General features: G+C 34.9%; 4 protein-coding genes across 7 annotated transcripts in view; 3 read left to right on the plus strand and 1 right to left on the minus strand.

The window, feature by feature from the left end:
- Positions 1–812: 812 nt before the first annotated feature.
- On the plus strand, positions 813–15,724 carry LOC108137292 (proton-coupled amino acid transporter-like protein CG1139). 3 transcript variants are annotated; one of them, XM_017258910.2, is made up of 5 exons: positions 813–925; positions 13,228–13,770; positions 13,876–14,333; positions 14,523–14,698; positions 14,962–15,724. In XM_017258910.2, exons 1-5 carry the CDS (start codon positions 914–916, stop codon positions 15,201–15,203), a joined length of 1,431 nt encoding a protein of 476 aa, XP_017114399.1. In that variant the 5' UTR covers positions 813–913; the 3' UTR covers positions 15,204–15,724. The 3 variants fall into 3 exon arrangements, with proteins under 3 accessions (XP_017114399.1, XP_017114400.1, XP_017114401.1); XM_017258911.2 differs by having other exon boundaries at positions 816–925; positions 13,231–13,770; XM_017258912.2 differs by lacking the exon at positions 813–925 and adding an exon at positions 11,640–11,752.
- Positions 815–8,180, plus strand: LOC108137293 (proton-coupled amino acid transporter 4). Its single transcript, XM_017258913.2, has 6 exons — positions 815–925; positions 4,533–4,669; positions 5,846–6,206; positions 6,279–6,730; positions 6,800–6,972; positions 7,031–8,180. Exons 1-6 carry the CDS (start codon positions 914–916, stop codon positions 7,285–7,287), a joined length of 1,392 nt encoding a protein of 463 aa, XP_017114402.1. The 5' UTR covers positions 815–913; the 3' UTR covers positions 7,288–8,180.
- Positions 15,725–16,053: 329 nt separating the features above from the next.
- Positions 16,054–17,692, minus strand: LOC108137242 (actin-related protein 2/3 complex subunit 3). Of its 2 annotated transcripts, none has more exons than XM_017258823.2 (3): positions 17,569–17,657; positions 17,273–17,454; positions 16,054–16,541 (listed from the first exon to the last, which is right to left on the minus strand). In XM_017258823.2, the coding sequence occupies exons 2-3, from the start codon at positions 17,399–17,401 to the stop codon at positions 16,197–16,199; spliced, it is 474 nt and encodes a 157-aa protein (XP_017114312.1). In that variant the 5' UTR covers positions 17,402–17,454; positions 17,569–17,657; the 3' UTR covers positions 16,054–16,196. The 2 variants fall into 2 exon arrangements, with proteins under 2 accessions (XP_017114312.1, XP_017114311.1); XM_017258822.2 differs by having other exon boundaries at positions 16,055–16,541; positions 17,273–17,446; positions 17,569–17,692.
- Positions 17,693–18,339: 647 nt separating this feature from the next.
- Positions 18,340–27,746, plus strand: part of LOC108137287 (pleckstrin homology-like domain family B member 3) — a 30,366-nt gene continuing 20,959 nt past the window's right edge. The window contains exon 1 of the mRNA XM_017258902.2: positions 18,340–18,771. The gene's annotated coding sequence lies outside the window, so the exon portion shown is untranslated. The remainder of the gene's footprint in view (positions 18,772–27,746) is intronic.

A 27,746-nucleotide genomic window follows, 5' to 3' on the forward strand; every position in this document is an offset into this window, starting at 1 on the left:
CGTTATATTTTGCTTATTCATTCCATTCAATAATTGACTTCATTTACTTGCGGCACCGCCACCTGTAGCGCGTTATTCGAACTAGGTAATTTAATTAAAAGAGCTGATCGACAACCTGTTTGTCGCCCATCTCTTTCGCACTCCATCTGTCGAATACTTTTGCAATGAGCCAGCAAAGGAGCGAACGAGAGGGCTGAGGTGGGGAAAGAGAGATGCTCTCTCCCACGTTATACACTTGGAAAAATATCGCAAGCTATCAATTATTTTAAAATTAGTATTCATAATAATACAATATCTATGTATATAAGAAATTAGACATTAATGCTATTTGAAAGATGCATAATAGTTCTTTAACTATAAATGGTTTCGAGATTTAAAAAAAATTTTAAGTCATTAAATCTACTATTTATTAATATTTAAAATATTTATTTTAAAGACCTTGCATTCAAAAGAAATATATTGTGTGAACCAAAAATTATTTACCAAGGAGATATAAATTTTTTCGAATTTTTAACAAAGCTAATACCAAAGTAGGAAATTTTTTTGCAAGTGTATCAGCACCTATCTCACTCCCACTCGCGCGGCCAGTCCGAATAACCCAACGATTGTCGCCGGTCGTCAGTCTTGAATTTTTCGTGGAGCGATTAACACACAGTGAACAGATCGTCAATTGCTAAAAAATCCCAGAGCCTATCCGCATTCGCATCCTCGAAAAGTAAAAGACATTCACGCAGATCGGTAGCCAAATGCAGGCTACGAAAATAAATCATTAAGATCAAGAACAGGCAAATTACGTTTGTTTTTTCTTTGTTTTTTGTTTTTATTTGCTTTGGTTTTGCTTAATTTTTGACCGACTTCTGGGTGAACAACAACAAAAAAGACTAAGAGCAACAGCAGCAACATCAATAACAACATGGATGCCGAGGTGTGTAATTAAATTGCAATCGTTAAATTTAAGACACATGCCTAAAAAAAGAAAACCCAAAACGCAAAAGTGAAACCCCAAGAAAAAAAGAACCAAAAAAGAGGCAACAAAAATATAATTACGACGCACAACAAAACGAGTTAATTTTGCCGGTTGTCAAACAACAACAAAACTCAAATTCAAAGGCAAAAATCAAAAATAAAAATCAAAACTCCTTTTGGTAAATACAAAATAGTTCAAGTGCAAAATTAGAAACAAAATATTAACAAATATAGATAATGCATTTTTTATTTTTGCTTAAAACAGAGTTGTTGGCAAAGTTTTTCAGGAGGGAATAGCGATAAGCCGGCATAATAACAGCAATAAAGCAATAGAATGCGAATATAAAAATATTCGTTGAAACTCATTAAGTATGCAAACAATTGTATAAACATTGAAAAGATGTGAATGACTAGGAAGTTTGGTTTTTAAGGGGGCTCAAATATGTGACAATGAAAATTTTCAATAAACATACAAAAATATCTAAACACTCATAATTTAGAGATCTATAATATTAACAAATTAAATTATTTAAGAAAATCGGAATCAAAATTCTAAACCATTTTAGATTAAAAGAATGAATTGATCTTTCAAAAATCAATAATTGTTATAATATTATTATAATTTATATTCTTAAGAAAACTCTGCAAGTTTCTAGAGGAACATTAATTAAAATTCCACAACCTATACGTTATATGGCCCATACTCCTAATGTTGACATAAACTTCCGTTAAATGAAATCATTGATTAGTGCGAAATTCCAGCTTATCTTTTGGCTTGGATTTATGGCTTTACTGTCACTTATCTTTCATAAAAGATTACCAATTATTTATGGCAGTAAAAATCCCTTTAAGCCACACCCCTGCATTTTACCTAGTTGCGCCTCAGGTATTCAATCTTTTTATGCCGTTGAAAATGCAAATGATGGAAAATGAAAATCTCACACTTTTATGCATTGGCTTGATCAAGGTTAGAACTGGTTTTGGGTCAGACACCGAACACCTTTTTATATTTATTTCTATCTTTATCTGTGCACTTAAAACGTTGTCTAAAGGGACTATGCATAATATCTACGAAATTGCCTTTAATTCCACATACAAATCTTTGAAAAATTAAATATTAAGAATGCCTTTTTTTAAATAAAATAGAAATGAAGTAAATACATTTTTTATTTCCTTTCATATGAAATGCAATACTTTATTGTTTATAAATAGAATAAAATCATTCGATGCCTTCAAAGTAAATATATCACGTTTTGTGGAATCTTTTTTTCCAATGCATTTGTGCGGCGGACAAAAGCTTTGCCAATAAAGGCCAATCAAGGTTCCTTTTGCGCTTGTCAGATTTCCGGCAACATTAATAAAAGAGAAATTAAACATTTTTTGTGTTGCCTCGAAGTGCAGTGAACCCTCGACAAAAGCGACAAGAACAGTCCAGACCATCAGCCGTGGAAAATTTTCCACTCAAAGACGTTGCTCAATTCAAGAAGCACAAAAATAAAATTAATAAAAAACCAGAAGTGAAATGATATATATCAGTGAGGCCCTGTTGACAGTTTGCCAATGGGGGCTGCCATGGGCTAAGGCGGTGGGTAAGGCAGTGGGTGGAGGGGGGGTGACCACCACGCACTTGAGGGCTGTTCTATCTGATGTTATCTGTCAACAATTGACGACATGCCAGTCTGCTTTTCCACGGTAAAAGTCTGGTCTAGATTAAAGTTGGAGATTTTCAAGGGTATACTTCGTACTATACGCCCCCCACCAAACCCCCCCCGGTTTTGCCATACCCATGGCTAACCTTTATAGTTTTTTCCTATTTAATTATTAGCAGAACACAAATACAATATTTAGAATACCGCCTCTTTTAATACTCTATAGCAACCTTATAAAAAATATTTAAGCATTTGAAATGCTTTTTGTATACATTATTTGTTAATTGATATTTTTCCTCAAGTATTTTGTTCTATATTCATAATACTCTATGGGCAGTGTATGACAAGAACAATTCATACCTTGTCTCAAATACTTTAGCTGCCGATAAGCAATGGAAATAATTGTCTAGATTTACACAAGGTTTTAGTCCAATTAAATATCTGAAGTAGCCTTTTAGACATCACGTATACGTCAGGGCGCCATGTCCTCCAGCAGATTGCGTATACCACATGTGGGACGATAATCTAAACTAGCATTTCCAGAGCGAAAGTAAAATCAGTTTGGCGATAAGTAGCTTGTTATTTACGACACTTAAGATTCACTTGAGCTCGTCTATAGATACTATATCGTCCCATATAGTTGGCAACAAGGATTGAAAAACGCTTTCGACACTTTCGACAATTTCATTTGAAATGCAACTGACAAAGTGGCCCATAAATCATTTGCCATCTATCCCAATTAATACTTCATATGTTCAGTATTGCAGTCATAATTTGTTGATGGCAAGTCATCGTTCATTTGTTGAATATAGTGAATGAACGTGGGTTTTTCCTATTCAGGAAAGCAGTTACCTATCAAATAAATAACACAGGAACGTGATAGGATTATGTTACATGGCACGAATTGCTTGAAAATTTATTAAACGAGGCAAATTTACAATTTTAGATAAGGGCAAATAAAAAATATAGCCATACATATAAAATTAATCATCTTCAATAAGTAAAGTATTGCTTAGAAATTGTTTTATTGTATTTAAACTTATAATCTAATTGGAACTTAAACAATAAAGTTAGCTAGTGACAATGGTAACACTTTAACATGCGTTGGGCTTATCTAAGATTTTCAGTTAGACCCACCAATATATAATTTATCATCTTCAATAAGTGAAGTAGAGTTAAGTGAATCAAAAGTGTATACATATTGCTCAGTATTTTTTATTTAATTGTATGCACTTTACTTTAACTTATAATCTAATTGAAACTTATACTACAAAGTAATCAAGTGGGAATGCTTAAGTGTTAAAATGCTTAGGGTTTATCTTCGAAATTCTATTAGACCCATTGAACTGCGATTGCTTGCGGTGGACACGTGCTATAGACATAGATATCGGTTGGTCTGTTGGCAGACGTTCAGGTGTCATCGAAAGGCCACTTATCTAGCCGACACTATATATAGATAAAGATAAAGATAGCACTTCATTTGCTTTGTATTTGGCTTTTATGAATCCGTTTAATTCGCTTTGATTTAGTTTGTGGCCCCAACTATCCCAAAACTATAGGCATTCTTATCATCGGTATTGAGAGAACTTTTCCATCTGTCGCTCTGGGTTGGAAATTCCTGATTGTTTTAATTACAGCACTAAATTCTCCAGTCATGTGGAATTAAATATATGCACGTGTTGATTTGTGATTCCCCCGATAAGATCTGCGTCTTTAAACTTGATCATGGAGATTGACAGGCGAAAACAATTAAGAGGATTGCGTTTTTCTCGATCAATTAAAAACGTTTTACCAAGAAATCGTGCAAAATTTCTCACGATAGGCGATTTTTTATATGACTTCAATATCAGTTTTAATTTATATTTATATATATTTTTATCAACTAAATAAATTTAAATTTTAAATCTAAACCGAAAGGCGCCAGCACAGCTAGAGAAAAATCAGACTGCGACAGTTCCAAAAGAGGAAACTGTGGATGGAGGAGCGACAGGTGAAACTGCACCCAAGGTCATCAAGAAAGAGGATCACGATGCTGAGTATCATCCGCCCACAAGGTATGGATGCTTGTGGAAAATCCCCAAACTAACTATGCTATACTACAACCGCTTGCTCCTCGTAACCAACATATTAATCCCAACCCAATCAACAACCTGCAAATAACAAATAAACTAAATTAAGCAGTACTCTTACTAACCACTGATCTCTAAGCTATCGAAAATGTTAACCAAATTCAAAGCAACCTTAAAATGGATCACCTTAATTCTTATTGAGGTACAACACCTATCTCAACTCCAATATATTCCTGTCATAATTAACTAACCTAAACCCACTTGTTTTGGATAAACTAATAATGTAACAATTTTGACTAACATCGTTCAACCAAAATATTATCAACGATTGTAATCTGTATTCTTCTACGACAACTATTATGAATTAACCACCATCCTGTTATGCAAACTATCGGCAATCAACGCTTTAACCAATTTAAACCCAACAACACTCCCGAATCCCCAGCGTCAAGTCAATTGATCAGTATTTATTTTGCAACTCGGCGGATTTCACCTACTAACCTCGATCCCAATGATACCCCATCATGGAATAAACATAGGTTTCAGTTCTTCGCCAAGAAACCAACCATCGGAAAACCCGTAATCCAACTACTCCCCAAAACCCAATACCTCATGATGACCAACAACTATATTCCTAAAGTCAATTCAACACATCAACACCTTACGAAAATCCTTAGTTCCAGCTTTAAGCAAAAGTCATCAGTGCTTTACCTATTCCCCCAGCCTTTTCAATCCTGATTTTACCTGTGATATAACCCTTATAGTGATGCTATGTTTCAACTTTACCTAAAATCCACCTATTATAACCAACTACTGGTGCAACATTACTTTGTCATGGAGTTACTTTTCCTCAATATCCCTTAAACCCTAAATGCCACGATGATATGTGTAATTTTAACTTAACCTATGTGAAAACGATCGTACCCAATTCCTTCAAATGACTAACAACTGAATTCCTAAAACCTACATGCTCTTATGGATATAACCCCTAAAAAGATCCCGTGTTCCAGCCTTACCTAAAATTCTTCTACAATGTCCTACTAACATTACATCGTCCAAGAGTTGCTATCCCTCAATCTGCATATGTAATTCGCCTAATCCAGTTAATGCTGCCAAAGAAAACCCCAAATCCCACGATGAACTTTGTTCCTGTAATTCAAGCTACCTGGAGACGATCGTGCACCTGTTCAAGGGCAACATCGGACCCGGGCTGTTCGCCATGGGCGATGCCTTCAAGAACGGAGGGCTGCTGGTGGCTCCACTTCTCACTGTGGTGATAGCGGTGGTCTCCATCCACTGCCAACACGTCCTGGTGACCTGTTCCAAGAAGATGCGGGATCTCAGGGGCGACTCAGTATGCGCGGACTATGCGCAGACGGTGGAGCAGTGCTTCGAGAATGGTCCGCCGAAGTTGAGGGGCTGGTCGCGAACGATGGGACGTCTGGTGGACATCTTCATTTGTGTCACCCAGCTGGGCTTTTGTTGCATCTACTTTGTGTTCATCAGCACGAATCTGAAGCAGGTGAGTTGAGTCTGGGTGAGAATGGAAAATGGAAAATGGAAAACGGAAAATGCAATGTTGGGAATTTTGAAGATCCTGCAAGCCTACGACATTGACATGAATGTCCATCTGGTGATGCTGCTGGCCTTTGTACCCGTGCTCCTCAGCTCGCTGATCACGAACCTCAAGTGGCTGACGCCCGTGTCGATGTTTGCCAACGTTTGCATGATCCTCGGACTGGCCATCACCCTGTACTATGCCCTCAAGGACGGACTGCCGGAGGTGGAGGAACGCGCCCTCTGGACGAACGGCTCCCAGCTGGCCCTCTTCTTCGGCACCGCCATCTTTGCCTTCGAGGGCATTGCGTTGGTGATGCCGCTGAAGAACGCCATGCGAAAACCGCACCAGTTCGAGCGACCTTTGGGTGTGCTCAATGTGGGCATGTTCCTCGTCTCCGTCATGTTCATGTTCGCCGGATCCGTGGGCTATATGAAGTGGGGCGAACAGGTTGGAGGCAGTCTGACCCTCAATCTGGGTGATACCATGTGAGTGGAGCGGGGGGTTCCTGGACCTAGATCACCCTATGATTCTATGAGACTCTTAACCATCCGCAGTCTGGCCCAGGCCGTCAAGCTGATGGTCTCCACTGGCGTACTTCTGGGCTATCCGCTGCAGTTCTTCGTGGCCATCCAGATAATGTGGCCCAATGCCAAGCAAATGTGTGGCATCAAAGGACGATCGCTGATCGGAGAGCTGGGCTTCCGCACCTTTATGGTCCTGCTGACCCGTAAGTATCCGGCTTGTGGGACCATCTTAAATGGAAAATCTGAAAGGTTCTCCTGCAGTTGCCATCGCGGAAATGGTCCCGGCCCTGGGACTCTTTATCTCGCTGATCGGCGCTCTATGCTCGACTGCTTTGGCCCTGGTATTTCCGCCCGTCATCGAGCTGATCGCCAGGAGTGAACAGAACAAGGGTCCAGGCGTCTGGATTTGCGCCAAGAACCTCGTCATCCTGGTGATGGCAATGCTGGGCTTCTTCACCGGCTCCTACGAGAGTCTCAAGCAAATTGTCAAGCACTTTGGCGAGGAGGAGCTGCACTGAGGACTAGGTTTCGCTTGAGAATCGTTGAGGATCGCCATTAACGAAGCAGCACAAGAAAAGCAGTACTCATCACAACAGTATCATCTTTAAAGCAGCTAAGGGATCTTCCAAGATTGGTTAGAAACTACGTTTTTAAGCCATCAACTTTTTAAAAACGCAAAGGATAAACCTTTAAAACTATGATCATCAAAGAATCATCGCTGATCTTGCCAAGGTTACAAGAAATAATTTTAAAAGTACCACTTTTAGATGAGATGAGAATGGGAAACTTGATAATTACTAAAATGGCATATGTGGAAAAGTCATGGATCATTAGATAATCATTACATTGTTTATAAAAGATTACAAAAAGGGCAGAGGCTCATCCTAGATAAAATTCCAATTCCCCCATGGATAAAAAGATCACTATAAATTCATTATAAAAATTTAAAAATATGAGGAATAAAATAAGTTACCTGAGACGAACATTACAGGAATATCAGAAGATCATCGATATCAAAACCTCATCAGAAATATTAAAGCTTTATTTAGATATTATAGAAAAGCAAACCATATTAACAGGATTACCAAAATATTTATGCAAAATTAACGGATCGCTACACTATTTTAGGAGTATTATCGACATGTCACAATTGAAAACATTATGAAGCAATATAATATGTACCTACTTTTAATCCTTAATTACTTACATAAATACATAACATGTTTGGCGAATTTATTATTAACAAAAGAAACACACATACATATATATAGTATATCTAAGTGCCTCCTTTTGTGTCTAAGTAAGCGTGCAGCGCATTTTACTTATTATAATTGATTTTTTTTTTATAGACACTAAGTGAGAATAAACGATGCGACGTTCGTTTTGACGTCATCGTAAAAAGTGACAAGAACTTGACAGATGTGTTTTTTTGGGTTTTCAAGTCTATGCAGTGACCAGACAAAACAATGTTTTGGTTTAAAATGGATTTTTGAGGGAAATATTTGTTGGGGGAAATATAATATGATTATTTGGAAATCATAGAGGAGTGCCCTTCTCTGCGCTTCTCAAGGAATCCACATAAGCCATTTGAGTAATATATTAAGTACTACCATTTTTTGTGCTGAATCAGAAATCATTTGCCGATTTTTTTGCTACCAAAAAAGTTGGAATAAAAGCAGTTATAAAATAAATGGCCCGATTACGAATCAAGTGGCAGAACGGGTTCGCTCAAATTGAATTAATCTAGCAGCGATTTGACTTACCAAATTAGCTTTGACATTGACCCCGTTTATAAAGAATCCATAAATCGGTATTCTAATAGATAGCGTTTGATAACTTTCGCTTTCATCTGGAAGAAACTGGTTATAAACCATACCGGGAAACATATCTCGTGCTCTATCTCCCTGTATGGGAATTACACTAATCTAATCCGATCCGAACCAAATCAATCTAATCAAAACCGTTTGCGAACGACCTTCAACTCGAACGATGAATGGAACTGCAGGCAATGTCGTTGGATATGCATGACGGAAGTCAGTGGCGCACCAAATAGGGGGTCAATTAAAATAGAATATTAAACGAATATATTATAAACATTGTTTTACTACCCAGCTTAATATTATATCAGAATTTACCACAAACTGATTAAAGAAAATTAATTTTCAGCTATTAAATTTTTTAAATTACAACTAAAATATAAAATGTTCTTCACCATTATATATATATTTTTTTTTCAAAAATATGTTCTTAAAAGATATTCAATTATCTTTAATACAAAAAAAGTCTTTAATTTTATTGTTATTATGTAGAGTTATATTAACCCATGACGACGCCCCTGCAGCTTGTTATGCATTTGTTTTTTAGTACCCCTTATATAATCCAATTGCTGAATTCCGTAAACATCGATCGATCTATCGATGGGTTGATTGGAAGAAGTGAGATGCAGCAACCGACCGGAGAACTTTGATTCCGTGCAATTCATTTAACTGGCGCTTCTTCAATCAAGGCGGTAAATTTCCGTGCATCTTCAGTGGCCCCAGGGGGCTGCCGGGGGTTAAGGCAAAGGTGTAATGGTCACGAATGCGCTGCATTTAAGCTACATATATATACTAGGTATAATAATATTCATGCTACACCCAAGAATTCGATGCGATGGGCACGTGCCGTGTAATAAACCAAGTCGAAAATTCGAGTCGAATTCCGGCAGGTGGAACGAGGGAAAACGGGGGGTATGGGGGATCCTTGAACCTGATCAAACCACTTCCTGCCGGCGGAACAACAACCATTTTCTTTTCATGAGAACCCAATCCCAATGCCATGACGCAATCAGCGTTACGGATACAACTTTGTACTCTTAAAAACACACTCGCACAGCCTTCAGCGAGCAAATAAATAAATTAACTAACTTTTTTATGATGAATGACAACATTTTTACTGCCCATAAATGTTCCTCGGCAATAGTACCTTTAAATAAATAGAGATCACTTAAGTTGAAATACACAAAACGATATGAATTGTCAGCTTTTGGCTGTGCTATTTTCACTAAATTCTCTTTTAAAATAAGTAATGTTTTCAAGTATACGTCGACTACCGAGCAATTGCCAACATATATGATTTGTTTATCATAGACTGCAGGTTTTTTTACTTTAAATAAACGAAATAATTATTAATTATCTCACTTAAATCACGTGCCGCAAAAAAATAAAAAATTAATTTCCACTCACTTTTTATGTAATTTTATAATGTAAATAACTAAGCTAGCAGTGCATGACGACAACAGATAATAATTACCAAATTAGTTACTACTGTTAAGATGTTTTAGATATGATAGCCATGAATTACATTGGAACCAGGTATTTTCATATTTTTGATCTGTTAAGCGATTTTAATTACATTAGGTTTTAATTTAATAATAATAATTAAATAAGCCAAGGTAATTAGTTTAAAAGAAACAAACATTGAGTTAAACTTAAAGCGGATTTTTCCAGTGAGCTCCAATAATTAACATAATTATATAAACAATTAAACATTAATAAAAATTATAATTGATTTGAACACATCATTCAACGCTTTGTAGAAAGTCATTTTATATTTTTCCTGGTAAAACCAAAAAATTAATTTGCATTAATTAAGAGCACTATTCAATTTAAATAATTTGCATCAATTAACTGTTTGGCTAATTTAACAATTTTGTTTATTTTGTTAATCTGATTTTAATCTTTACAATATGTATTTTCTCAGAAAGTAAATTGGCTTCAAGGGGATTTTTTCTCAACTTTTGTTGAGCTTGGCATACAAATTGGTTCAAGTACATTAAACATTCAATTGCTTTTAATGTTTTCTTTTGTCTACCTTGTTAATATAGTGGGAATTTTATAATAGGGAACTATGTTACAGCAACTCTTTGCAATATTTAAAATTACTTTTATCTAGAGATCTTTATTAATCATTGAGTACCTTTTTAATTAATCATTGATCTATGAAGAAACCAGGCTTATCTTATCGTTTATCGATGAGTGACTGCCTGCTATTTTGCACCTCCCTTCGGTTCAATGCATTTCCATGGTAATTTTCCACTCAGAATGAGACAAGTCCTCGAGCGAAAGTGATTTATTTGTAACCACGTTGAGTCGGCTACACCAGTTACAAAAGCTTTCGAAATTATTGTGGATAATCAGATCGTAATAGATCTCACACTCCCTCACTCTCCCACGCTTCTTAACCCCAACTTGCCATGGGACATACCTAAACAATATGTTTCTGACTTAATTAATATGATTTAATTGATAACATTTTACAAGACACTTTAAGATTTTAATATTTTAAGAAAAGAAAGAAAATTTTTATAAAATTTTGTTCTTATGTTTTTGAGTTTTTAAATAACCTAACTTGTTTAATTACTATTACAGATATAAATATATTAGAAAAGGTTTTACTATTCTTCAAAAATTTTTGTCTTAGCTTTTTAAAATTTAAAATTAAAAAATTTTTTTTTTTTGGCAATTACAGTTTTTGTTTATATTTAAATGTGCTTTTATTAAATATATTTTTTTTTTTACAATCTCCTTTTAAGCATCAAATTTTGCAGTGCACCTGAGTTTTTCATCCCAACCCGATGATAAGAAATCGGGTTTTAAAAAGCTAATAAAATGAGCATGTTATTGGAAAATCCAAAGCGTTTTTTAACTCGAAATGCAATCAGGAAGAGGGGTATATTTTTTTTGAAACGAGTGCAGGGGGTTAACGTTATGCGCATTTTTGCATTGCTCACACAGACACACAGGCCGCTTTTTATTTTTCTATTTATTTTCTTCGCTTTTCGACTTTAGCTTTTTGCAATTTTTGCTATTCGCTTCTGTTGGCCAACTCGAGCATTGAGTCTGGTTTGAGTTCTTGCCGTGAGCGGTCCTATTTCGTACTATTTTTAATACTATTTTGCTATTTGGCGATACCACAGCGGTACTTACTAGCCGATATCAACAGGTGAACATCGCTGGTCGCCTGAATAAATACATTTAGATATTTAATACGTTTCGGTTATCGGTTGTCGGCTAACTATAATTAATGCTACGGAATCTGTTTAAACTTTAATGACCAATTGCGCCGTTGTGTCTGATTAGTTACAAGAAAAAGAAAAAATATGCATAACTCCACACAAATTGTGAATAATTGAGTGTTTGGCCTTGATGGGGTTAATTTCCAACTTTCCGGTTGCTAAAAGTGTTATATATAAAATAAAAATAAGTTTTTATTTTGAGTGTGTGAAACAACTTATGGATATTCAAATTAGTCTAAAAAGTCGTAAATTGCAAATGCTAAAGGGTTCTTATTTTTAAGTATTGTAATGCCTTTAACACTTGTTGTACATTGAAACTTTTGAATAAAGACAGGGCAGCAATTTTTTAAATATACATACCTTAAACTGTCTATTTTACTAAGTTTTTAGTTTTTGTTTTTAAAAATTAGTCTGTGAAAAATTCTTTTGTTAGAAAATCGGTAATTTTTATATAATAATAAAAAAAAGCTTTTTAACCACGTATGTTAGATTCTGCAAACAAAAAGTCTGACATTGACATGAACTAGTCTAAGAGCGATGTGAATTATAATGAATTTAACTTATTTATTGATTCAACGCTTTATTCGACTTAATTAACATGTTGCCAATGGTCAATCCATTAACATGCGACAGCGTTTTTTATTGTTATGAATGAAATGGTAGGCCTTATGTTATTGAATGCTTAAAGTACAGCGCACACAGATATATTTGCATAAGTACACTGCAGAATAAACTGAATACTTAAAAAATAAGTGTATTGTTGCCCATAACTCTCGTTTATTTCCCTCTAAAATCTATAAAATTTGCTATTATATGGGTTTTTTAAGTTGTGTAATTGAATTGCATTGAAAATTGTTTTAAATACAATATTAAATAAATTAAAAAACTATTTAATTAGGTAATTAAATTATTTCATTAAATATTAATTAGGTTCGAGTATTATTAGAATTAAAAGAAAAAAAAGAATATGATTGAACACGTCAACTTTTTTGGGTTAAAATTTAAAGATGCTTTTTAACTTGGATAAATAAAAATAGCCTGGTTGTAAACGGTGCAGCGGCTGTGGGCTTTCTATTGTATAGGCATGAGATGGGTCAGAAAAAGAGATACAAAGAAACTGCAGATAAAGTAAAGGGAATGCAAACATTGCTTTATTTTCGCTCCTTGCACCTAAACATATAGAGCTGGTTGTAAACGGTGCAGCGGCTGTGGACTTTCTAGGGTTAAGTCATAAGATGAGGCAGAAAAAGAGAGACAAAGAAGCTGCAGTTAGAATAAAGGGAATGCTAACTGTGCATGATTTTCGTTCTTTATCTGTTCGTTTAAACCCGTTAAAGCTTATTTTGGGAAAAGAGAAGCCGAAAACCTCAAACTGACTGAAAATTTTGCATTTAACCCACAGCAGCAGCAGCAGCAGCGCAGCGATCAAAAAGCGATCGAAGCAGCCGGCGAAATGGGAAGAACACTGGAAATAACCGGGAGGCAGGAGAAGCAGGAGAAGAGTCCGGAGAAGGGACAAGATCTGGATAAAAGTGGCGATCCCGAGAACGGGGATCCGGTGCGTCGACGTGGCCACGAGACCAGCGAACTGGAGGCGGCCACCCATCTTTTCAAGGGCAGCGTGGGCGCCGGACTGTTCGCCATGGGCGATTGCTTTAAAAACGGAGGATTGGCCGGCGCCACCATCCTGCTGCCCATCATCGCCGTGATGTGCGTCCACTGCGAACGCATGCTCATCCGCGGATCCGTTTCGGCCGTCGAACGGACGCCGGGCGTCGACTTCCTCGACTATCCGGAAACGGTGGAGAAGTGCTTCGAGTACGGGCCACGCCCCCTGCGCAAAATGTCAAGGGTCATGAAGCTCATCGTCGAAATGTTCCTCTGTGTCACCCAGTTCGGTTTCTGTGCCATCTACTTCGTTTTCATCACGGAGAACCTTCACCAGGTGAGTGACGATACGCTTACGGAAAAAGGGATCAATGTAGTTATCCTTTTTTCACAAAAAAAATGCCGAATTTGATGGTAAAACCCACGAAATGATTGTTTGCAGGTCCTCCAGCAGAATGGCATCGATATTGGCATGAGCATGGTGATGCTGATCACTCTGTTGCCGGCCATGATTCCGTCGCTGATGACCAACCTGAAGTACATCTCGCCGGTGTCGCTGTTCGCCAATGTGGCGCTGCTTTTCGGACTGATCGCCACCCTGACCATTGCATTCTCGGACGGACCGATGCCTCCGGTGGGCGATAGGAACCTCTTCACCGGCGGGGCCCAGTTGTCCCTGTTCTTCGGCACCGCCCTCTTCTCCTACGAGGGCATCGCCTTGATCCTGCCGCTCCGCAACTCAATGCGCCGGCCGGAGAACTTCAGCACCCGGTTCGGAGTGCTCAACTCCACGATGTTCTTCACCACGTCCCTGTTCATTTTCACCGGATTCGTTAGCTACGTGCGATGGGGCGAGGATGTCGCCGGCAGCATAACACTCAATCTGGTGGTGGAGGAAGTGTAAGTAGTGCAAGTCAAAAATGTAACAAGCTTGTGCAACTTGTATTTTTAATACAGTTACAATCGTAAGAAAAAAATCCTATTTATATTTATTTTATTTCAATATTTTTCGCTTTGATTTTAATTCATTGCCGTGTTCGATGTCCTAAATTTGTTAATATCTTTCAATAATTGTCGATCTTATTGCAGGTTTTCCCAGGTGGTTAAAGTGGTGGCAGCCTTGGGCGTTTTCCTGGGCTATCCCATCCAATTCTTTGTGATGATAAAGATCTTGTGGCCCCCACTCAAGCGATCCAACGATTGTGCTCAAAAGTATCCCATTACCATGCAGGTGTGCCTGCGATTTGCTATGGTGATGATGACGTGTAAGTTGGTGTTCCGAATTAAAAGAATTTAATTCACAATAATATTGATAATTATGCATTATATCCTTAGAGATTATTTGTCGCATAAATCTGAATTATATCAAAGACGATATTAACCGCTTTGTAAACTCCCATTTGAGTTGATTTTAAAGATTTAAAGAATTGTGAATGATAATTATGAATAGTATATTTTGAGATTATTTTCATGTACAAACCTCAGTTAGAACAACCCGATTTTAAGCCATTTTCTAACACTTTTTTAGTTGGCGTTGCGCTGGTCGTTCCCAAACTAAATCTGTTCATCTCGCTGATCGGTGCACTGTGCTCCACCAGTCTGGCCTTCGTGATTCCGGTGCTGATCGACTTTGTGACAAGGGCGCCGGTGCCCAAGGCTCTGGGGGCGTGGTCCTACATCAAGAACATCCTCATCCTGACGGTGGCTGTTTTGGGAATCGTCACGGGGACCTACCAGAGCATCGTGGAGATTGTCAAGGAGTTTAAGTAGGCTTACGTCGCTAGCAAGTATTATGTTTTGTGTAAATAATGCTGTCATTCCTGTTAAACTGTATGTGAATGCATTGCCGTGCTCTACTCTAAGCTTTATCCCTATATCGTGTATTTTTTTTCTTCAATTTTTTTTTTGTTGGTAGTCTTAAGCTGTGCATTTGTATGTATCTATAAAAATGTTTATTATCATTCAACATCAAAAAAGCAGAATTATAAAAGAAAATGATCTGCTAAAAAAAAACTTTTTAATAATTGATTACCCATCTCTGTCCTTGATTGTTTCAGAGAAATTAAAAATAGTTATCGTTAAAATAATATGTTTAAAATGCTTTTTATCGATTTTATAAATATTGTAAGATTTATATAAAGTATTTATTAGCTTTTAGCAACAATGTTTAATACCGCTACTAGCCATTAAGTTTGCCTTAAATGTAAAAATGTGTGTGCTTTTAAAAGCGTACAAATCATTAAAAAAAAAAACCACAATAAATTGTTTTTGATTCCAAAACTAAAATTAAATATTTTCATTGTTTATTTATTTTTAGCATTTACAGCAGAGTTATACATATATTGTTTTCGTTATATATTTCTCAAAATCGGCAGTATTTTCTTGGTTTAGTGAGAAGATTAAAATGTTTACACTGATAATAAATATCTGGCTTTTGAATACAACATTTTATATTTTATATTTAAGTAATATACAAAATTCTATAATTTTAGAATTCATGTGAACAAATTTTAATTAAAAATGGTTCCCATTTGTTTTAAATGCATTATATTAAAGTTGAGTATGGTTTTAATTTAATTTACATTTTCAGATATTAAAACCTATTACAAAAATAGTGAAATAAAATACTAAAACTAAATTTTTTTTGCAAATATAAAAAAAAATTCTTCCAAAAACAAAATTTAAATATTTAAATGCATTGAAATCCTTTTATCCTTTACCAGTGCACAGTACAAAAAAAAGGGCGTTAAATGGTGAATTTTTCTACATTCCCGGTCCCGAGAGACTCTTCTCCATGAACTTCTTCTTGGCGAAGCATATCCACCACTTGCTGGGCTTGCCGTCCGGCGTATCGAACACCTTCTCCAGCAGTCGCGATCCGGTTTCGTGGCGCAGTTGCAGGAAGTACTGACGCATCTGCTCCGGATCGTCGGGCTTGGTGTATATGGCGTTCAGGGGGAATCCGGGATCGCCGGGTAAGTCGAACCGCGAGATGGCCAGGCTATGCAGCTCCTGCTGACCCTGCGCTTTGCTCGAGCAGCGGGCCAGACGCTTCAAGCATTCGGTTATGTACAGCGTTATGTAGATAAGCACCCGGTCCACTTCCGACTGCGATTAGATATGGTAAATTGGTTTATAGTAGTTCGTAGTTAGAGGGACACAAAATAATAACATTTTAAGTTGTAATCGTAAAAAATTTCGAAAAATGGGGGATTTAAAATGGTTCATTAGTCACACGTATTAAGTAAAATATTTAAAATTATGTTAATATGGAAATTAAATTGAATGCATAAAAAAAAAATGTTATTACATTTTACTGCAAGGTAAAATTTTCATGTTTACCATGCTTACTTTCATAAAAATTGAGGGTCTTAAAATAATTCATTAACCATAAGTATCAGTAAAGTATTAATATTTTGTTATATAGAAATCAAATAAAATTGTCGAATAGTTGTTCAGAATTATTAGTTTCAAAATTATATTTAAAAACTACGTTACTGCAAGACAACATATTCTTGTTTACTATGTTAACTTTAATAAAAACTTTTAACCGTTAAAATAAAAAATAGCTAAGAAAAAAAGGGTATTTAAAAAATATTTTATAAAATAAACTTAGCAATTTAGTTTATTGTGACAACATTCCGACACGGGCTTTGGTGTTGTGAGATAACACGCCTTTCGGATTTATCATCATAATATTTACTTTTACATAGCTGTATTCACACTGCCCTAAATAATAATCATTTCTTTGAAATGTTTAAGATTTTGTGCTGATTTTTTTAAGTTTAAACTGTATTCTAAATATATTTTTTATATTTCATATTTTAGTAGTTACCAACCTTAACTTCGTAATTGCGGAAGAAAATGTTCGACTTCCAGAAGTACAGTGACTCATCGATGATATCGTTGGGAATATCAACGTTGGGCGCTGGTCCTCGGATTTGTGTACGCAATGGTAAAATGGCCATATTACCCACCAATCCTTGGAAATCCTCAATCTCCGAGTGAAAGGCCTTCACGTCTCATGTAAACAAAAATATGGGTTATAAAAATAATTTTTATTTGGTCATTAATTAGTCATCCAACTGTGTATTATATTTTTATTCTCCGAGTATATTGGTGACTTCTTACTCACCGGCATTTTTCAGATTACTTTCTTTAAACGTTTAAAGTAAGCGAAAAAAATAAAAATATAACTTTTTATCAGTACTTCTTAGTGATGTGAAAACGTTATCTTTTTTGAAGTTGAATAAGTGTTAATTCACACTGGTCTCAGTGTTGAAAGCGCAATTGCTTTTTTTGCACAAGCAGAAATATAACGAAAACATTTATCTTGCTAACGATATTTTTTTATCAAGCTTATTTAATAATGGTATTTTCATTTGAGTTATAATGTATACAATCATTTTAAAAGCGCGCCTGTTTTTTTAGTTTCCAGAGTTTCCAACCACGGGTTTTGTCCACACTATTTATATTTAGAAATTTGCACTGAACAAGTTTTCTCTATTTATTTAAGAAAGTATTTACAACTTGATTATCACGTATATTTGAACCCACTACAAATGTAACATCTAGTTTAATGAAGAAAAATGAACGAGCAGCTTATTATACTTTAAAATTAACTTATTAATACTAAGAAGTAAATGTATTTTGCTAAAAATAAATGACCAAACATGAATTGGTCTTTAATTAGTATTAAAAATTTAAAATTAAAAATTTAATTAGTTTTAAAAATATTGAAACACGTATTTACTGCTAGGGATTGTCTTTAAAAAAATGATATTAATAAGCATAATTAAATTATCAGGCAATCGATTTTCGTTTCGATAGTTATCGACGGTACATTCGATAGTTCCGGGATGACCCCAAGCGGTGTAAATAATTAATTGAGCTACGGTCACACCAATCGGGCTTTCGAAAGACAACGCATCGACGGCGGCGTTTCGTGCGTTTATTTACCTTTTTTTTTGCGCCCAACTCTCCGTGTCTTGTTTTCTTTTCTTTTTTTCCGAACGGCGTGCCTGTTGCCTTCTACTTACACTGAGGAAAAAGAGAGTGCCCACGATGCGGGCGGAGCGACGGAATTTAATTGCAAATCGCATTTTATCCTTGGCTGATTGGGGTTTCCTTTTCGCAGTCGTTGTTGTTGTTGTGGTGTGTGCAGCAAATAAAACTCGTTTCACGCGCTAGAGTGTGTGTGTGTGTGTGTTTGTTTGTTTGTTTGCGCGGCTTTTTTTTATTATTGTTTTGTTATTATTGAATGCAAATTTGATAAAAACTGTGCAAATTTCAAGGAATTAAACAACAAACAGCAACAGTTGACACAGGAAGTTGTAAGGTAAGCGCAGCATTGCATCTATGTTTATTTTAATTGCACTTAAAATACACATAAATATTATATCCTGGAGGGCTTACATATTGTCAATTTAATCCATACGATATTGTAAGCTGCTAAAAAAGAATCCCAACGCCCTTGACAGTCGAGTGAATTGCAGTACACTGAACAAAAATGGTTTATCACATCCAGAAGTTTCTATGAAAGTAAAGTTTGCTTACTCAAGTACAAAAAAATGTAACTAATACTTAAACCCTTTTAAATAGGTTTAAGAAACTAAAAAACTAGACAATTCTCACAATTCTTTCAAAACCGAAAATATAAACCCATAGAGGTCTGAAAAATCCGTATAAATTTTAAAAATACATAAAGGAATATATACAGTTTTTAAATAATTTGAATTTATTCAATTATAATAGTAGGTTTTAGTTTGCATTTTCAAGTATCAAGAAAAAATTAAATAATGTTTAAGTTCTTTAATTTAAGTTTAAATAATTAAAAGGTTAGAGAACTCTCACCAGATTCCTAGAATCAAACAATATAAACCCAAGAGAGTCTTAAAAAAAAATATATACATTTTTAAAATACATTACGGAATATATACTGTTTTTAAATAACTTAAACTTATTTAAGTTTTTCTTTCAACTTTCAAGAGTTTGTATGCCAAATCAAGTTTACATAGATTTAGAACCCTATATTTTTGGTTCTAAATCTAGAGATTAAGATAAATATACCTTAGCTATTTAAAAAGGGAGACTAAACAAAAGATAAGATTAATTAGTTGGTTTTTGACTGCTTTTATAGTACTTATTTCTTGCAAAAAAAAAGTAACATTTTTGTTAATAAGAAAAAACTTCTTAATCCAAAAGCTAAGATATACAGTCTCAGTTACGATAAAGACCACATACTTTCTTAAATATTAAGAAAAAACCAGTTCAGATCCCACCAACGAAATGCCCAAGAATGGCAATATGTTAATGGATCAGCAATGCATTTTTGGTATGGCCAATATGTGGGAATATTTTTTCCCCGTGCAGAGAAAGAAAGAAAAGAAAAGGCAAGGCAAGGCAAGAAATGATGACAAGAAGACAAGGCTTTGGCTCTTGGCCCGACTTCCAACTTCCAAATCAAATGGAATTTAGCCGGTTTCCATAAAAAGCAGCTCAGACAGGCGGGAAAGAGAGGGATTCTCGAGTGAGTGGGTCAGTTGTTGTGGCTGTGCCTGCTGAGGGTTAAGCGGCGGCGGCTGCCGGGGGGTTAAGGTGGACGGTGGGGGAGGGGGTAGGGTGGTTGCGAAAGTTCAGTTGCGCGTTTCTTTTGCCTTTTTCTTTGGGGCGTGGCTGTCAATGCGATGCAACAGCAATGAACTCCGAACTGGCTTTAACCTCTATATAAACAGATTAAAATCGTCCTTTTGATTTAGTTTAAAAAATTCAAAAATTCCCATTTTTTGTTTAAAAATACTAAGCCTTATAGTAAGTCGAATAAAAAATCAATACATTTTTAATAGAATACCAAAAAGAAAAGGATGAGTTGTTAAAAAATATTGCAACAGCATTGAACTCCGAACTGGCTTTAACCGCTATAATAACGATTTACAATTGTCCTGCAGACCATAATCCACATTCCACTTGGTTCTTTTTAAATAAGCCTAATTCTTATTTTAAGGAAAATTTTATTTGTTTTTTTGCAAAACAAACACTGTACATTTTAAAAGACAGTTTCATTTACTAAAATCTCGTAAGTTGAGTTTAAAGTTATTACATTTGCATTTCAGTTCGTGTTTTCTTATTTAAAATCAACTATATCTTGAAATTTAAAATTTCTTACGTTCTTTACCAAATTCACGTTTGCGTATTTCATTTAAGCGCACTTAAACTGAAAGCCAGCTACATTAAATTGAAAATTAAAAAGAAAATCAGCGGCTCAGAAGTGGAAAGCGGATTGTTATTACTGAATAATGCCTGTGAATTTCCGCCGTCTGCCGTATGACGTCTAAAAGTAGTTACTATTGGGCCACAAAACCCATTCCCAGCGACTGGAATTATGTAAATTGCTCAAATTGGCATCACTGGGAATGGCAAGGCCAGTAAATGAATGGCCCGGCTAAATACACAAATAACCAGCGAATATAAAAAGCCAAGATACATATTTAATTATTTACCCGAGAACTTGTTCGAGGCTTATATTACCGGCAGTTCGCTGTATTTTTTTATTCCTTTTTTATACACATTTTTTTTTTCGGGCTACTAAATTTCAATCGCGAGTGGAACGTGTCTGAGATCACAAAAAAAAGGGCAAACAACAAAGGAAGGCGGAAAATAAAGCAAAGCAAAGCGAAGTTCAAGTCGAAAATCAACGTTTGACTTGGGTTATGAATACATATTGCCATTTATTCACTATCCCAGGAATGAGGGCAGAATTTAGTTGAGATTCGACAATATAAAACACATTTAAAATACATAGACAAAAAAAAAAGTTTAAAAAGTGTAGAAAGTTTATTTATTTTGACCAAACTTGAACACAAAAAATTGGCTAGCTAAAAAATTATGTATTTCCAACCTTAAATAACTTTGATTAAATATAATTAATTTGTTGCAAGGGAATGTAATATTTTTAAATAAATAAAATTATTTAAAAAGTTTAATTTAAATTTAAATTTTTTATCCGAAGAAATCTATGTTTTCAATAGAAAAACTTTAGTTGACCCAAATTAAAATGCATTTCTAGACCTCTTTATTTAAAACACTCATCGAATTAAATAAGCTACAGCTTCATTTGTATATAAACACTTTCAAATGAATGTCTACACATTACTTGTCGTTTTGTTAAGGGTTGTAAAATGTAAATTTAATTTATTTAAATCTAAACGATATTGTACTTAATTTGTATTCAAATTAGTACACAAGTTATAAATGCAGCAACTTTCACGCTCAGACTGTAATTTATTGGCTTTTTATCGCCATTAAATAATGACCAACATTAAATTAACTTTGAATGGTACTGATCGGTATCTGTATATTCCAATCAGTTTTAGAGCATTTTCAATTCGATTTTCGGGGCTAGTTTTCGCCGCATGTGTCTTTTTTTATACTCATTTTGTTATTTTTATGTTTGCTAAATTATTGCGTTAGGTGGGCTGGATTTTATTGGCAGCGACGCCTGCGCTTTGTAAAGCTCAAATTTGTTGTTTTTTCGCCGCACGATTGTTGTCATGGCCTTATATTAATTTGTTGCCTTAGCCGGCTCACCTAACAATTGTTTTTTTTTTGCCGGTTATTCTTTTTGTTTGTTTTAACTGTTTACTCCAAAAAATGAGCTCAGTTCCAGTTGCAGACAACTCAGTCGAATTAAAAGCATTCATTTAATTATTCTTCAATGACTTTAGGCGCCATAGCATAGTTAGTTAAGAGAAAAATATTTAAATTATATACATAAATATATATTATAATACAATAAGTTCAAGTAAAATATGATGTTTAAACAAAATAGCAAAGCAAATATTTGATCTCCACAAATATGAGTCTAAAATAAATGTAACATTTTGCACACAAAAGTAAAAAAGAATATTATATCTTACCAAATACTATTATATTAATTGCAGTGAATAAAATAAAGTAAAGGCTGTATGTTTTGTGCTACCAGTCTCTTTTTAGAGTAAAAACATTCAAATCAAACGCAGGATAACATAAAAACAAACGATCTGGGTGTCATTTTCTCCCATCTGCAGACAGCTCGTTTAAACATCAACACAACATTGGCAAAGAATAAAATTAAAGCATAAAACTCTGCTTTGGTTTGCAGTTTGTGTGTCAACAAATAAGCAAACAGATGTGGACATATACTTTTACTATACACTGGCGACCATCAGTTTGCGGACCAAGCGAAATGAATAAAATGGAATTGGTTTTATTTGCCAGAGAGGTTTCATTTTGCATCCTCGGTGGGTGGCAAACTTCCTGAGAAGTTTATTTTCGCGTCGGGCATTAAATGGCCTCGCATCAAGTGCAAGATGGATGACGCCGTTCTGGGGAATCGCATAAAGGCTACTCCTCGCCATTCTCGAATTTCACTGGCAAAAATACACAAAAAACACAATAGCGCTTGTTATGCAAAAACCCCCATAGGAATTCTCTAGAATCGCCTTTGAAGATCTTGTTCCCGAAAGTCCGAAAGTGTCGAATTAAAGGGACTTCTTTAAATTTCAGCCAGCCAAGGAACACTATAAATGCAGTTGTTTGTTTTCTCTTTATCTGGCTTCATTATCTAAATACTAAACACAGATAGTTCACTTCTTTTAAAGTATATTATGTATTCTACAATTTCGCACCTAAATGTTACAAGTATAGATTTTCAATTTTAATTGGAACATTTAAGCTTATAGAAACAATTTTTACTTTTAAAATGTCCAACTTTCTCTTGCTCTATGCGTGAATTTTTTCTACATAAAATAAATTTTAGTTTTTAGGTATCTGCATAACAGTTCCCATCCTCAACTTTTTAATTTTTCCAGTTTGAAAGGGGAAAACCTAAATTCGTGTATTTAATTGTCCTCTCGTTCCCATTAAATTAAATTTTATTCTGGAAATTTCGAAATGGAAAATTTAACGAGTTTCCGTCTCGTTTTAATATTTTTCGTACTTTAATGATTTAACACTTTGTGACCCACTGTGCCGTATTTCCACGGGCCGCCAGCATATGTTTTGTTCTTTCCCCCCCCCTCTTTTTCCTGCTTTTTTTTATGTGTTTTTCCATTTCACACTTTATGGTGTTGCAGCTGGTTGGAAAAAGAGTGGAAAATGTGGAAGCAGAACCATTTTCCACCGCTGCACATGTTTCGATTTCGATTTTCAATTTCCCTCCCTGCAAAAAGTGCATTGCCAATATTGTTTTCTCCCTCCCAATTCGATTTATTTTCTTTCTATCTCTCTTCTGGCTTCTCCTTCTCTTTATCCGTACTGCTCCTCCTCCTCGTCTTTATCCCCTCCCCCTCCTCCTCCTTCACCCACTCTTAGTCGCTTTGCACATTTGCATCCGACACTTTTTGAAAACCGGACGCACTTTGTCACCGTCGCTGATCTTTAATGGTGCGTCCATATCGGTGTGTGTGAGTGATGAATATGTGGCGATGCACTGGAAAAACTGCATTCAGGCAACCTAGTTTTCTTAACTGAATAGTAAATTTAAAAAAAAACACAAAAGTTGTGAGGATATCTTATCAAATTATCAAAATTTTTAAATTCTCAATATCATATTGTCTATCGAAAAATCTAAATGTGTATCTCAAAAATATTTGAAAGTACATATGTACCTAATCTCAAAAAATGTTCGATATTTAGCTATTTCCAAAATTGGATATGTTTTGAATTGAAAACATATATTTTACTATTTTATAACAAATAAATAATATTTTAAGAAAATGTAAAAAAAACCTTATTCGCATTCGGTTTGAATTAAAAAACAAAATTTCAAAATATTGAGGTACATTTATCTTTAAAGTTATGTGTTTAAAGTCAACTATAAAGAAAATATGTCTTTGCTCTATATTTTTACAGATGTCTGTTGTTTTGAGGTCATTAAAAAATATTTCTTTAGCTGTATCGACTCTGTAACTGCCAATTTCGCTGGTGTTTTGGAAAGTGTACGTGCCATGTGTGACATGTGGCGATAGTTGGAGGCGACACCTTTGGTGCTCCTATTGCAATGTCACCATGTCGTTCCATTTCGCCGCTTTGGGTTTTCTAGCCGCAAGTTCCATTCTCCGTTCTCCATAATATTTCCCTATGCCATTCACTATATGACAACATTCCCCCACAACAACATTCTCTATGGCATTCCCTATAGTCCCTAGCCCATAACCATAAAACGCGCATTCATAATTCTCACAATGGGCAGCAGCGCAGCATAAATGCAGACAATAATAAACAATACCGAAACAGGCGCTTCCGTTTTCCGGCCGTGAACAGTGCAAAAACAAAAAGACATGACTAAAAAAAACAACACTGTAGTTTTTTGTTGCCCTTTTCTGTTGTCGGTGGGTTCAACAAACCCCCACCATTAACCCCTGTTCGCCCCTGGAGTCCACGCACTGTGCGTGGGACAAAGATGGCCTCCATTTTCATCTTGCGACTTGACTTTAATTAAACGCATTGCTCAAAGTTGAATTTAATTGAATCAATAAACTAAATAAATTCAAGCAATGACGCCTACCTCTAAAAATTAATAAAGAAGCTATGGAAACCAACTAGCGTAAGCCTTATAAGAATCCACCTATTGGTTCATATTCTCAGTAATAAATAATTTTTTATTGAATAACTATTTCTGACCCTTGAATATCTAATATAAAATTCCTTTCTGCGATTGAAAGAAAGTTTAAAGTTCTTTTTATACAACAAAATACTTATTAGATTTAAGGCTTAAAACAAAATGCATTGACTATATTATTAATAATAATTATGGGCTTGCGTAATGGTTCCGTTTTTTCATTTTAGCTTGTAGTTTTTTCGATGAACTTGTGGATGTAAATTCGCTTTGTTTGCTGCGTGTTCCGTTAATGAAGTCATCCAGTCAAATCAAGTTTTGTTGTTTCACTTTGCCTCACTTTACTTTGAATTACTTTACCCCCACACAGCCACATACTCACAAAAACAAAAAACCGTAAAAATAACAACATTAGCCGCTACACACGGAAAAAATATTGTATATATGAGGTATGTCTTGCATTTCTTATTGTAAATGTGTTTCTCAAAAATCACGATCCCGTTTTTTTTTTTCAAAGATCCCATTTTAAATTTCTCCTTTCATCCAATAAATAAAATTTACGCAATGGGCTATTAATTAGCATACATTAAACAAAATTTACAAAAATAATTTGTAAATTGAATTTAAATAAAATCCAAGATTTTAGGTAAAAAAAATTTATTTTCATATTTAAATCAATAATGTTAATACTTTTTTGTAATGAAATACATACATCTGTATTTGTATATATTTTCATATTTTAGAACATTTAATAATAATATAATATTTGGCTTTTTGTTTTGATTACAAGTTATTTTTCACCGTGTACGACAGCAACTTGGCCCGCTGATTGCGGTATACGCTTTGTCTTCGTTGTTGTCGTGTTAAATGCAATTGCTTTGATGTTGTTGCTTTTCTGATGCCTCTGTGATGACATCACGCATTTGTTTGCATTTACATTGCACTCTTTCTGCAATTTCCCCGTTGATTTTTGTAATATTTTCCACAAATGATTCATAAATGGTGTCCCATTGTTGGTAGTTACTTCAATTGAACTCAATTGGTTGGAGATGAGCACCGCATCGGCGAGTCAAGCGGCTGAGAATTGCCTGAAATTGTGTGTTAATTAGATTTTTTCTTTTTAGTTTCCCCAAAAGGCGCTCGAGTGTAGTTTCCTTTTCTCCCCATTTTTGGGTAATTCTCTTGAAGTCATGAGCATAATTAACAAGCCACTTGACACACAGAAAAGGCCCCACATAACCCCATCGTAAATGGAATCGAAGATCAGAGATGGGCTGAAAATCACGCTTATTGGTTAATTTTTGTACCATTATTTGACTTTGAAAAATGTAATTGTTATATTTGTAAAAATATTGTTTTCCATTGAGATCTTAAAATTATTAAGTTTTAATTAATTTACTTAAGTGGTAAAATATTTTTCTATTGATTCAACTTTTTAACTACATTTTCTAAAAATGTACATTTAATAAATATATTCAATATACATATGTATATATCATATTTATATATATAAACTAAATTCATAGGCCCAGGCTATTCAATTTTTTATTTATTATTTATAAAATTTTTTTTTTATTCCTGAATTTTTATTTGTTAAATACAAAAAAAAAATTCTTTTAGAAAAAGGGGAAGTATGTATTATTATTAAATAACATTTAATTTTCAATTCCCTTCTGAATTTAAAAATAAGGAAAAATCATTTATCATTTTCTGTGTGATTTACATGAACAGGCTTTGTTTGCTGTCATCTCTGTGAGTTTTTGTTTGTTAGTTGGCCTTTTGACAGTTCCAAGTGGCGCCCACAATTCACAGTTACCCTTCTATTTGCGTGGGTGGAGTTTTGAACATGTTAATGGACTTTAAACTATGTCACAGCAAAAGAACAAACGGGGGGGAATACGGTGAAAACCCTTTGACAATCAACAACTTTGCGACAGGTAAAATAAACGCTGCGATAATTTTCACACATTATTAGGCGGGGTGTGTGGCCAAAGGGGGCATTGATGGGGGCGTGGTGGCAAAAGTGGGTTGCATTTTGTTATGCACAAGGCATGGGCGTGCGTCCCCCTTTTCACCACGCCCTGCTGTCTCTGTAATTTATTTATACTTTATTTTACGCACGTAACTGTGTCGACTGACCTTCGCAAATAAAATAGCTAGCGATATGGTCTTAAATTTAAAACTCAGGTAAACTTTATTCATCAAAAGAACAAAAATGTTCAAAAGGTTTAAAAAATATATATATAATATTTGCAGCCCCACTTTTTAATAAAAGACTTTACATTTTATTGGTTTGTATACAAATGCATTTTTTTTTTTGTTTTAGGAAAACCTACTTAAATATCACCAATAATACATTTTATATTTTAAAAAGCCAAATATTTATTCTTACATTGACTTCATTAAAACAAATTTAAATTGTTTGTATAATCTTAATAAAATGATTGCTTTTTATTAAATTATAGAAGCTTCACCGTAATCGTCTGTCTTTTTTAAAAAACGTATTAATGATGGTTTTTATTTGGGTCTGTTTTCCGTTTGCTTTGGCTACGATTTGCGAATGATTTTAATTCACAATTTGCAAAAAATTGGTTTATTTCGGTTTGCATACAAAATTATGTTTGTATTTTTATAGCCACGAAATGAGCTCGCAATTGTGTCAGCCATATGCAACATGTCTCTTGTTTGCTTGTTAGTATAGAAACCGTGTTCCACAT

The sequence above is a fragment of the Drosophila elegans genome, unplaced genomic scaffold (assembly GCF_018152505.1).
Source record: "Drosophila elegans isolate 14027-0461.03 unplaced genomic scaffold, ASM1815250v1 contig_149, whole genome shotgun sequence".
Lineage (NCBI taxonomy): Eukaryota > Metazoa > Arthropoda > Insecta > Diptera > Drosophilidae > Drosophila > Drosophila elegans.